Below are 13,379 nucleotides of genomic sequence, written 5' to 3' on the forward strand. Positions count from 1 at the left end.
AATCCACTTGAGCTCTGCCCCCTATTGCTTCTCACCTGTCTCTAGGAGACTTCAGGGTCTTTTATGTGTATTGTCACGTAATCTGCAAATAGTCATAGCCTAACATCCTTTTGAATTAAGATCCCTTTGTTTTCTTTTCTTGCCTGATTGATTTAGTGAGTATGCCTAAAAGCATGTTGAATAAAATTGCAGAAAATGGATGTCCTTTCTTTGTGCCTGGTCTCAATGGGAAGTCTTTCAAGTTCTTGCCATTGAGCATATGTGGGCTGTGAGTTGGTTGTAAATTTCCATTGCACCCAAGATGAGTTATATGCATAAACTCCTACCATTAACAGTTTTGTAAACTGTTTTGTCAGGATGAGTTATATTTCTTCTGTTTTGTTGAATTCTTTTCATTAATAGATGTTGAATCTTGACAAAAAATTTCTCTGCACTTCTTGATATGAGCATACGATTTTTGCTGGTTGGGGCACACAGGACAGTTCTCAGAACCTACTCCTGGCTCTGTGCTAAGGTATTATCCTGGCAGGAATTGGGAGACCAGATGGGTTGAGGGATTGAATCCAGGTTGGTTGTGTGTCAGGCAACTGACTATACGTGTTGTACTGTCTCCCCAGCCCATGATCATATGATTTTTTTTCTCTTTTTTTGTTATTGCATTAATTGATGCAGTTGGCGTATTTCATTAATTGATTTGCACATAGTGAGTCATTATTCTGTCTCTGAGATGAATCCTACTTGCTGTGATGTATGCTCATTTGTATAAATTAATGGGATTCAGTTAGCCAAGATTTGTTAGGAATCTTTTTTTTTTTTCTTTTTGGGTCACACCCAGCGATGCTCAGGGGTTACTCCTGGCTCTGCACTCAGGAATTGCTCCTGGCAGTGCTTGGGGGACCATATGGGATGCCGGGGATCGAACCCAGGTCGGCCACGTGCAAGGCAAACGCCCTACCCTCTGTGCTATCGCTCCGGCCCCCTGTTAGGAATCTTTTAATTGATGTTCATTAGGGATCAGTCTGGAAGTCTCATTTTTAGTTATACTTGTGCTTTTGGTAATTGGGTAATGGTGGATCCAAAGTTGCTGTTCGGAATGATTCCTATTTATTCCTATTTATTCCATGCTTGGGATAGTCTTTAGGAGTATGATCAATAAGTGTTCTTTGAAGGTTTTGTAGAATTCACTAGTGAACTCATCTGGACTAGGACTTGTTTGGGGGAGATTTCTAATTATTGTCTCAATTTATTTATTCATGGTTGGTCTGTTCCAGTTTTCTATCTCCTCCTGATTTATTCTTTGGAGTTTGTATGATTCTAAGAACTCATCCATTTCTTTTAGGTTCTCCAGCTTACTGGTTAGTCTAGAGTTGTTCACAGTGACTTCTGTGATCGTTTGTTTTTCTGAGGCACATATTATAATTTTTTCCCTTTTATCTCATCAAGTGCATTCGAATTCTGTTTATTTCTTTGTGAGTTCAGCTAAGAGATTGTCAATTTTGTCTATTCATTAAAATAACTGTAGGAACTGTGTGTTTTACAAAACCGTTAATGGTATATTTATATGCATATAAATTTCGTACATATACATATGTATGTGTATACGTACATATACACACCCTTCGCCATTGTCCCAGTGTTCTTCCTCACCAGTCTCCTTCCCCAGCCATGTAAACTTCTAACTGAAGATCGGTTCTCAGTTTCTGTTTCCTTTGGGCGTTTGTTATTCCCTTACTCTGAGTTTTTATATCTTGTGTGTGATAGAGATCATTCTGTATCTACCCGTCTCCTTCTGATTAGCTTCACTCATCATTATACTCTTCAACTCAATCTACATGGTTACATATTTCATGATTTTATTTTTCCTTAGAGTCCAATAGTATTCTATTGTGCTTATCAACCATAGTTTCTCTATTCAGTCATCTGTACTTGGACATTTGGGTTGTTTCCATATTTTGGTTATTGTGAACAGTGCTGTGATTAACATAGGAGTGCAAATGTCATTTATAAATAAGGGTTTTTTTATGGATTCTTGGGATAGATGCCAATAAGTGGAATTGCTGGGCCATATGAAAGTTTGTTTCCTAGATTTTGAGATGTCCATATTGTTTTCAAAAAAATGCTGTTGACATTCCCACCAGCAGTGGGAAAGTATCCCCTTCCCTACATCAGCACCAACATAGGTTGTGTTTAGTTCTCTAAAACTAAAGATGTGTGATGTGTGCCAGTTTTACCGGTGTGATATGATACCTCATTATTATCTTGACTTACTTTTCCCCAGTTTTAGCCAACAGTATATCTTCATTTGAGGAAGTTTCTATTTTTCCTTTTCCCTCCACTTTTTTGATGGGGTTAACTGCTTATTTATTTATTTTTTTGTAAAGTTCTATCAGTGTTTTTATATACTGGATATCAACCCTTTAGCATAAGCAAGGTGGGAGGATAATTCTTTCCCAGTGTGTGAGTTGTCTTTTAATTCTGGTCATTGTTTCTACCTAGGTGATTTTAGTCCCATTTTTTTAGATCTTTGCTTCTGTTTGCTTGGCTGTTGGCATTGAATAATTGAATATACCTCTAGCTTCACTGTCAAGTGTTATTCGTATGTTTTTCTCAACATAATAGTAATTTAAGTCTGATACTGAGGTCTTTAATCCATTTTGATTTGACTTTTGTGCTTGGTGTTAGAAAGAGGTTTGAGTTCATTTTTTGCATATGACTGACCTGTTTTCACAGCACAATATTTTGAAGAAGCTTTCCTGGCTCCACTTCATATTTTTTACTCCTTTATTGAAGAATAACTTTCCATATACCTGAGGATCTTTCTCTGGACTCTCAATTCTATTGCATTAATTTGAGAGTTTATCCTTAATCTGATACCACACTTTTTTTAAATTACTCATCTTTATTGTATAGTTTGAATCTGGGGAAAGAGAAGCCTCATATTTTCTTTTTTTATGGGATAGTGTTGATTATTTGGGGTAGGGAGGGCCCCAGCACTCCTATAAACTTCAGCATCTGGTGGTGGAGAATGTACACTGGTGGAGGGATGGATATTTGATCATTATGTGATTATAACTCAAACACGAGTGCTTGTAACTATATCTCACGGTGATTCAAGAAAATAAATAGTAAAAAAATTATTGTAAAAAAACAGTTCAGCATCAAAACTCAAAGTATTACTATGGTTTACTAATAACTTTTTGTCATGAAACTGGAGAACCTAGGGGAGAAATGGATGAATTTTTGAACTTCTAATACTTCCCAGAATTGAATTAAGAGGATACAGAATGCCTGAACTAGCCAGTTACTGTCAAGGAGATTGGTAATCAGAACTCTTTCTCAAAACAAAAGCCCAGGCCCAGATGGTTTTATTAGTGAGTTTTTCCAAATCTGTAAAGAAGATATACTTCCAATCATTTTCAGACATTTTTGAAAGTTAAAGAGACAGTAATCTTCCTGAATAGTTTTTGTGGTGCAAATATATCCTTATGCCAAAAGAAGGCACATCACCAGAAAGGAAAAGAATAGGCCTATATCCACAGTGAACCTCAGCAAGTTATCAAATTGAATCCAACAATACATCAAAAAGATCATAAGATGATCATAGTAGGATTCATCCCAAGGAGGCACAAATGGTTTAATATACACATCACGATCACGAAATCCCGTTAATTGCCGATTTCTCGAGTGGGCTCAGTAACCTCTCCATTCGTCCTTTCCCTGAGATCTTAGAAGTCTCTCTCAACTCGGCTGTTCCAACAATGTTGCACTGGAGGCTCTTTCAGGGCCAGGGGAATGAGATCCAGCTTGTTACTGGCTTTAGCATATGAATACACCATGGGAAGCTTGCAAGGCTGTCCCATGTGGGCAAGGAAACTCTCAGAAGCTTGCCAGTTTCTCCCAGAGGGAGAGGTAGACTACAAGATACCGCGCGGCTGCGATAATATACACATATCAATCAAAATAATGCGCCATGTCAATACAAGGAAAAATAAAAATTGTGGACTAGAGCCATAGTATGTTGGGTAGGGACCTTGCCTTACATGAAGCTCTTTGGGTTCTGTTCCTGGCACCATGTATCATCCCCTGAATACTTCCAGGAGTGACCCCTAAATTCAGAGCCAGAGTAAGCCCTGAGTACTGCCAAGTATGACCAAAACCAAGAAAAAAACTCACATCAGTAGATAGGGAGAAAGCATTTCAAAAAATCCAAAGCCCATTCGTGATAAATGTTCTCAATAAGATGGGAACTGAAGACATTTTCCTCAAGATAGGTAAAGCCATTTGCCACAGCCCACAATGAACATTGTGCTCCATGGTGGAAAAACTGGAAGGCTTTTCTCTAAGATCAGGCACAAGACGAGGCTGCCAACTCAACACAATTCATTTAGAATCAGAGGCCTTCACCATAGCAGTTAACAAGAGAGAGACATTAAGGGAGTCTAGATTGGGAAAGAAGAAGTCAGATTCTCACTCTTTGTTGATGACATGCTACTATACTTAGAACATCCTAAAGACCCCACAAAAAGCTCTTAAAAAATATACTTATACAATAAAGCGGCAAGCTACAAAATTAACATAAAGAAATTCATGGCTTTTCTGTGTGCAAATAAGGAAAAGAAGAGAGAGAAATTAAAAAATAAAAACCGTTCACAATCGTACCTAGAACCTCAGGTATACCTGGGAATAAACAAAAGAGATGAAAGATTACACAAAGAAAACTGAAAATCATGAATAAAAGAAGTAAAATAAGACACAAGGAAGTGGAAGTACATTTTTAAAAAAATAATTTTATTTTTATAAAGTATACTGTTCACAATATTTAATTACATTTGATATCTGAACACCAGTCTCACCACCATTACACCTTCCTACCACCATAATTTGGATGTTTCCATCCAGAACCCCAACCCCTGCCCCAAAACAGAACTAAAATAATTTATTTCGTATTGTTTTGAATAAACCATTGAAAATGCTCCAAGAAAACTTTCCTTAGAGGAGAGTGTGTGAAGATTGTTGTATTTCAGCCGGGGGCCATTAAACCCTACTATAAGAGATTACTAATATGTTTTTAGGGTTGAGCTTTGTTTTTATGTATGATATACATATGTATATCTGTGAAAATATATTTCCCTCTAAGATTGGTTGCCTTCTCCTTTAAACCCCATCAATGTGGTGCGCTACTCTTGGAGCATGAGTGGTGGGAGGTATGAGATGTCAGGGATAGGTTTACTCGTGGGTGAGGCTCAGCCCGAGTGTGTGAAGAGCGGCCGTGAGCAGGGCGGCGGTGAGTTCTGGAAGTTTTCGGCTACTGGGCCTGGGTCCCTTGGGGTGGGAAGGGGCCTCACCCGCCTCCTCTAGGATTCCCCCAGTGAAACAGCCTGGCACGGGGTCTGGTGGTTTGGCTATGGCAGTGTCATGTTATGCTTTCTTCCAAGGGAGGACAGTGAGTCTTTGGATTGTGACCACTGATGAGATTATCTGGAGCCAGTCAGAGGTGGCATGTGGGTGTGACTGCCAAGGTGCCAGAGACATGGGGGGGCATGGGCAGAGGTCACCCATTCTTGGTTCTGTTGAACCCAGATGGAAGTAAAATTTTTGTTCATGGATTAGAAATATTTCTATTGTCCAAATCACAAATTTCCCAGTACATTATACAGATTTCATATAGCACAATGGATAGGGCGTTTGCCTTGCATGCGGCTGACCCGGGTTTGATTCCTCCATCCCTCTCGGAGAGCCTGGCAAGCTACTGAGAGTATCTCGCCCACATGGCAGAGCCTGGCAAGCTCCCTGTGGCGTATTCGATATGCCAAAAACAGTAATAACAAGTCTCACAATGGAGATGTTACTGGTGCCCGCTTGAGCAAATTGATGAACAATGGGATGACAGTGCAGTGAAACAATATAGTTCCTATAGGAGTACCATAATAATCTTACATTTTTTTTAAAAAAGCAACTCCTGATTTCGTTGTCTCTTTGTTTTGTTTTCTTGATTTTTATGTCATTTATTTGTACTCTGATTTATATTATTTTCTTCTTTGGAATTCATTTGTTGTTCTTTTACTAGTTTCTCAAGCTGCCTGTTAAGTTATTTAGTTGAGCTTTTTTAATAAACAAATTTATTTTTATTTAGTCACCGTGAATTACAAAGTTTAAGTTTATCCATTTTTGGGTTTCAGGCACACAGTGTTCTAACATAAGTCTTTTCACCAATGCTCACAGCCTTCCAGTGATGTCCCTACTTCCCCTCCTGCCCCAGCCTGCCTCTTTGACAGATACTTTACTTATAACTTTATAACTTTAAGATGCTGTGGTTCATGTTGCTGTTATTGATAGAGTTTCATGCTTAACACATTACCACCTTTCAGTACCCCTATAAAAGACTCTTTTATAGTTCTACTAGTGCTTTACAGATATTTAAGTCCTATTCATGTTTTAGAGGTATAGATTTTAAGTCTCTTTATTAGATGAGTAGTGGGCAGATATTTTTCTCTTAGTCTATGGTGTATCTTTGTATTTTGGTCATCACTTCCTTTGAGATGCAGACACTTATTAATTTAATGTAGTCCCAGTTGTTTATCTTTGTTCTGTTTGCTTTGCCAGTGGTGTTGCATCCTTACTGATGCCTCTAGGTCCAGTGTCATGAGGAGATCTCCCTATGTTTTCCTCAGTATAATTTATGAATCCAGGTCTGATATCGAAGTCTTTAATCCACTTTCATTTGAGTTTTGTGCGTGGCATTAGAAAGAGGTCTGAGTTCAGTTTTTTGCATGACTGATCAGTTTTCCCAATCCCATTGATGAAAAGACTTTACTTGCTCCACTTCATGCTTTAAAGTGGAGCAAGCACTTTATGCATGCTTTATGCTTGCTCTATGCTTGCTCCACTTTAGGCTTCAAGGGCTAAGAGGGAAGGAGATGTTGAAGATTAGATATTGGAGACGAGAAAGTTGAGATGTTGAAGATGTTGGGGCCGGGATGCTGAGGACGAAACGTTGAGGACAAGACTCTGAGGGCCAGAAAATCGGTGACAAGATGTTGAAGATGAGGAGATGAGGAGGAGACTTTGGAGACCTTGTGACTAGAAGGAGAAGCAGATGACGATGAAGACTGGAAGTAGAGGACTGTGAGACTGCATAGGGGTGAGGAAGAGGAGATAATGGAGAAGAGGACTCTGAGGTCTTCGAGGAGACTAGGGTGATGGAACTCTGATGGCTGCGACTACCACCAAAACTACGACTCTGACTGCGCCGTAAGGGAGAGATCCGACTGCCGGAGGAGAGAGAAATAAACCGACTGCGACCAGCCTGATCTGGCTCCTGTTCTCCGTTCCCCTGGTCCTTGCCTGTCGTCTGGCCTGGGGAGGCGGCTCTCAGCCACCGAACACTTGTCCTTTCTTCTTCCTCTCTCCTTTTGGGCATTGTGGTTTGCAGCACAGATACTGAAAGGTTATCGTATAAATCCCTTTACCCACTTTTAACACTCAGTTCTTGTCCAGCCTGATAATTTCCAACTATTACTGTCATAATGTTCCTTTCTCTATATTACCTACCCTCTGCCTCACACACACCACACTTGTGGTAGATTCCAACCATTGACCAGTCCTCCTAGCCCCTGTTTTCCCTGGCCTTGGATATTAGTCATCTGCTATATACATATGTATTTTATATATCATAAATGAATGCAGTCATTCTATATCTGTTCCTCTTCTTCTGACCCACTTCACTCAGCATGACACTCTCCATGTTTGTCTAAGGACAGCCTATTTTAAAGGGATAGAACTGAACCATGTAATCATACACAAATTGAATTTAAAATAGATTAAAGTTTTCTGTTGAATCAGTCTTTTAAAACGAATCAGTTTGTCTTAAGGCCTACAAAACGGTCAATCCTAAAGAATGAATGTACCAGATGTACTTAAAGAATGTTGCTATTGTCAGAGTATCTGTTTATATTAGGTGTAGTTGGTGTATAGTATTGGTCAAGCTTTTTGCTTTTTTTGGCTTTATTGTGCAAGTCTCCTAATGTTAATTTTAAATCTTTATCTTATCATTATTGGGGTTAAATGATTCACTCTTGTGTGAATGTTCATGCTTGCTGTGCATGGTTGCTGCATTCTGCCAACATCAGAGCTCCCTCTCCCATTCTCAGGCCCTCCCCAGGCTCCCTGCCCTCCTGCTGTCATTACTCTTGAATCGCTTATTTCTTTATTCAATCGGTTACTTGTTGCTTTGATATTTTGATGATTCTGTTATACTTAAAATTGTTGTATCTTCCTAATGCATTGATCATTTTTTATTATAAATTATTGAGGATTTTCTCTAGTAATTAAAAATCTTGTTTTGTGTAACTGCTGCAGCAAGCTGTTGCTGCTGTTTGCATAATATGTATTTTTATTTTCAATATACTTCTACCTTTTCCTTTTAAATGCATCAAAAAATCTTTTTAACTTTATAAATATAGTGAAAGCAGTAGGGTTACAGTAGTGTTCAAGTTTATAGTATTATTGCACAACATTACTACATACCACCATCACCAGCAAAGTGCACATGACCCTCCAGCACTGTTCTTGATTCACCTCTGGCCTGACCTTCCTCCCAACCATCACCCCAGAATGTGGTGTTGAAGTATTTTGTTCCCTCTCTTAAACACCTGTTCCTTATCACAGTGATTCGAAATCAAGAGTATACAAAAGTCTTCTTTGAAAAAGAACTGTGTAAAAGCAAATACTCTTTGTGTGTATGGTCATTATACATAGGTTTATGATTATCTGGAGATTATGCCAGATTTTCTGTCCTTTCTCCCACCCTGGGAGAACTCCTTACCCCACAGGGAAAAACATACTGTTCAATATCTCTTATAAGTTAACTCATTTAAATTTAGCTGCTTCTTTTTTTAGGTATAAAATAAGGTAAAATATATTGAAAATGAACTTCAACATGTTTTTAAAAAGTTTTATTTAATTTGGATGTTTGCTTAATGGGTAAGGCATATAGTAAAAATGCAATAAATGGGGGCTGGAGCAATAGTATAGTGGGGATAAGTCATTTGCCTTGCATGCGGCCAACTCCAATTCGATTTCTGGCACCCCATCTGGTTCCCTTGAGCACTACTAGGAGTAATTTCTGAGAGCAGAGTCAGAAGTAACCCCTGCGGGGACTGGAGTGATAGTACAGCAGGTAGGGCGTTTGCCTTGCATGCAGCTGACCCGGTTCGATTCCCAGCATCCCATATGGTCCACTGAGCACCGCCAGGGGTAATTCCTGAGTGCAGAGCCAGGAGTAATCCCTGTGCATCGCTGGGTGTGACCCAAAAAGCAAAAAAAAAAAAAGAAGTAACCCCTGTGAACTGCCGGTATGGCCCCCAAACCAAAGCAAACAAACCAAAAAACTTCACAAGGAATGCAATAAATATAAATATAAATAGATATATATATATATATATTTTTCTTCTTCTTTTGGGTTTGGGTTACACCTGGTGATCTCAGGGGTTATTCCTGGAGTTGCTTGAGGGTTGATACAAGATGCCAGGGATTGAACTGGGGTTGGCATCGTGCAAGGCAAACACCCTACTCACTGTACTATTGCTCTGACCCCAGTATAAATATCTCTTGACATTAACAGATATGCATAGCAGAAGTTTGCTGTAGTTTGTATATATTTTTCACACAATATTTGAAAAATAAAGATTTGAATATCTTGCTTTCTCTGTTTTCTCAACCCACCCCCTGGATCAGGATGGAGATCCTGTTCGTCCTGGAGTGGCTATGACTGACCTTGCCACTGGCCTGTACGCCTGTGGAGCCATTATGGCTGGACTGATACAAAGACAAAGAACTGGAAAAGGATTGTTCATTGACTGTAACCTACTGTCATCTCAGGTAATGATCTAAATAACGTTTCAGACTATGGTGTAAAAGCATGCATACCCCAGGATACTATCTTGTACTCCTGTTTTGTATATTTTAAGATCAAAGACTATGGTCACAAAGCTATAAACAATGAAAACAAAGTACCATAAACAACATGGAAAGCTTGGTTTTGTTGTATGATAACTGGACTTGATAGACTTCGGTATATTAACACAACATTAAGTGTTGAACTTGAAGGTGGTTAGGAAAATCTATTATGACTTGATTCAAGAGTATAGTTGCTTCTATTTCATTGTCACATTGGCTTTTTACCAGTTTCTTCATTTTGAACCCTTTAGGTATACTGGTAAGGCATGTGAACCTTTCCTCACAATTATAAATTTAAATATATAAAATAAATATTTAGAATTACAGTCATTCATAATTGTTACTTATATTGGAATAATATAACAAATATAATGTTTGAATATAACGTGCTTGTACTACTGAGATATTGTTATTATAGAAGCTATAAAAATAACCTTCAAAATAGTGTTCCAGGGCACTGGGGTCCACTCCCACCGAACTTGGCTCCCCAGCTCTGTTTTAATGTGTGGCTCTGTGAATGCGATGCTGCTTGAGCTGGGCCACCTTTGCAGTGCTTGGTGGTCATCCAGGGCCACACCTGGCAAGGTTTGGGACCCTAGGACTCTACTCTGTGATGGTTGAGGGGTGTAAAAAAATTACAAAGATGGGGATGGAGCAATAGCACAGTGGGTAGGGGGGTAGAGGGGTAGGGCGTTTGCCTTGCATGTGGCTGACCCAAGTTCGATTCCCAGCATCCCATATGGTCCCCTGAGCACCACCAGGAGTAATTCCTGAGTGCATGAGCCAGGAATAACCCCTGTGGGTCATTGGGTGTGACCCAAAAAGAAAAAAAATTACAAAGGCTGCGTGCATAGGAGGGGGAGACGCAATGATGTGTCATGCTGTTCTGTTGTCTGCGGGCACTTGGGGCAGTTCTCTCTCACACGCACTGCTCATGTTCGGTGTTCTCCAGCAGCTGTGTAAGGACTGGATCGGGACGGCTCCTCCTTGTGCTCTGCTTCTGTGTGTGCTGCTGTGCTCTCTACTGTCTGTTTCTCTGTCTCTGTCTCTGTAGTCTCTCCTCTGGTCTCTTCCAACCTCTCTGTCTCTGCTTCTGTGTCTTCTGTCTGTGTTGTCTCCTTCACTTCTGTGTCTCCCAAGGGTCTTCCTCTGTCTCTTCTCTGTCTCCTCTCATCTTCCCCCACAGTGTTAGTTTATATAACAAATTACATAGGGTGGTGACACAAAGGTGGTTTGAACATTAACAAGTCAACAAAGAAGGGTCAGACCATTTCTCCAGGAGATTAACAAAATCTCATCTAAGGAGATTACTAGGAGATCTGCTCAAGGGTGGGGTCCAAAAAAGGGTGTGTCAGGGTGTGTCCCTTTCTTCCTTCCTCAGCTAGTAATTCGCTTAAATAGTTAAAGTAAATTTACTTCTAATATTTCTAGCAATGTCATTCTATATGAGCACAGTAAGAGATATATCAGACTTAAAGTTTGGTTCTTCCTGAGGACATTCACTATATATTCCAGACCACAGTCCTCAGGCCAGGTTAGTCTTCCTAACCCCTAGTCTCATCATTACTTTTGGATCATGACAGCATTTGTCTATGACCGTGTTCTCAACTTATAGTTGAGTATTATGGCACTTTGGCCTGGCCCATTTCGATGCCAGGGTAGCTCACAGCTTGCCCTGGGTCCATTCCATCCCTCGTTGGGACCCTGCTTTTGGGGTACTAGGAACTAAGGGCAACTGAGTTGAGAAAGCAGATGCCCGGGAATAAATATTATTGGAGTCAATCAGCTCCCAAGTTACAAAGCATATTATTAACTGCCTTCCTATGTCCATACAGAAAGGACATTGCTCTAAGGTAAACGAAGTTCCCTGTGGCAAGGCTGAAAGGACAAACCCCATGTTATCCTACAGAGGGGGTGCTTTATGTTGCCACGAACTTAACCCAGCTCGAGTGCCCTAACCCCCGTGCAATTTTCTTGCCATGAGATACTATTATTTTAATGTAAAATCAGTGTTGTTTTTATGTGTTCTAATAACATAGATTTTATTGTTTGGGTTTTTTTCTCTCTTTGTTTTGGTTTGGGGCCACACCCAGCATCGCTCAGGTGTTATTCCTGGCTCTGCATTCAGGAATCACTCCAGCCGTAATCAGGGGAACAGACAGGATGCTGGGGAAAGAACAGTTTGGCCATGTGCAAGGCAAGCACCTTACCCGCTGTCTATCTCTCTGGCTCCTAACATAGATGAATTTTGCTAATATATTAAATCACAAGACCTATGTGTATCGATTCTAAACTACAGAGATTTGCGGAAATGCTTAGCACAAAAGATATTTGATATCTAAAACTATAATAATAAAAATATATTAGTTACTGGTGATGAATTAAAAATGCTGCTAATACTCTTGTAGTTTGTTTCCTATACTTGTAATTATAGAAAATAGTAAATTTTAGAGGTGAATTAATATGAAGATATAATAATTTCTTCTTATTCAAATTAATTACCAGAATTCTTGGATAAAGAACTGTTATCTAATGTAACCATTAACATGTTGCTTATGCTGTGCTAAAATTTACTAAACTGGTGAAATGAAAGGGTTAACTAACTCTCAAGCTAACATTTTGCCTCTTTTTTATTTGTTAGACCCAGATGCTGTACCATATATGGAAGCTGATTCTGAATAGATGATTTTTTAAGGATTGAAAAAAAAAACCATCTAATTTGTTCAAGGAGACATTTACTGTGGGAAAAAATACTTTATAGACAGAGACCTCAGTTGGGAATTTTCGGATTTAAGTGACATTCATGGGAAAATCATAAACTTGGAACAATGTTTTGGAGATATTTTTCTTTTTGGCAAAATTAAGGAGGTGTATAGAGGTTAAAAAATCAGTATGGTTGAAAGCAAAATGCTATGCTTGGGTTTTTAACAGTAGCTCTGAGATGCAGTTAGAATTTTAATGGTTATACAAAAATAATAAAAGTCTTGGATCTGCCTGAAGATACTCTTTTTCCTGGATCTTGTGTTCCTTTTAAACATTTACTGTCAAAAAGAAAATTTTCATCTAAATGAAGAAAAAAAATTATTGAAAGGACTCCTTCCAAACGAGTGGTCTATTTCCATAGAGAGCCACAAATGTTAGGCTTGTTTATTTTGGGCCACAGTCAGCAATGTGCAGGGACTGTTCTTGTTTCTGTGCTCAGTAAAGACCCCTAGCAGTGCTCAGGGCACGGATGTGGCGCAGGAGATCGAAGTGGGCTCAGCTGCATACAAGGCAGTTGTTTCACTCTCGTCCCTGCAAATGTCAGTCTTAAAAAAACTGTATTTTCTTCTTTTCCTCATTATATATCTTTGAGGAAACTGAGGTGAATTAATTGGCTAAAAACTGCTTGTGCTTTTAAATAAGCATTGAAATGTCCACAT

General features: G+C 39.3%; 1 protein-coding gene across 1 annotated transcript in view; it reads left to right on the forward strand.

The window, feature by feature from the left end:
• The window catches only part of SUGCT (succinyl-CoA:glutarate-CoA transferase), a 977,794-nt gene that overhangs the window by 87,911 nt on the left and 876,504 nt on the right, over positions 1–13,379 (forward strand). The window contains exon 9 of the mRNA XM_055144204.1: positions 9,736–9,879. Coding sequence (XP_055000179.1) covers positions 9,736–9,879 — 144 coding nt within the window. The remainder of the gene's footprint in view (positions 1–9,735; positions 9,880–13,379) is intronic.

Source organism: Sorex araneus, chromosome 1 (genome assembly GCF_027595985.1).
Source record: "Sorex araneus isolate mSorAra2 chromosome 1, mSorAra2.pri, whole genome shotgun sequence".
NCBI lineage: Eukaryota > Metazoa > Chordata > Mammalia > Eulipotyphla > Soricidae > Sorex > Sorex araneus.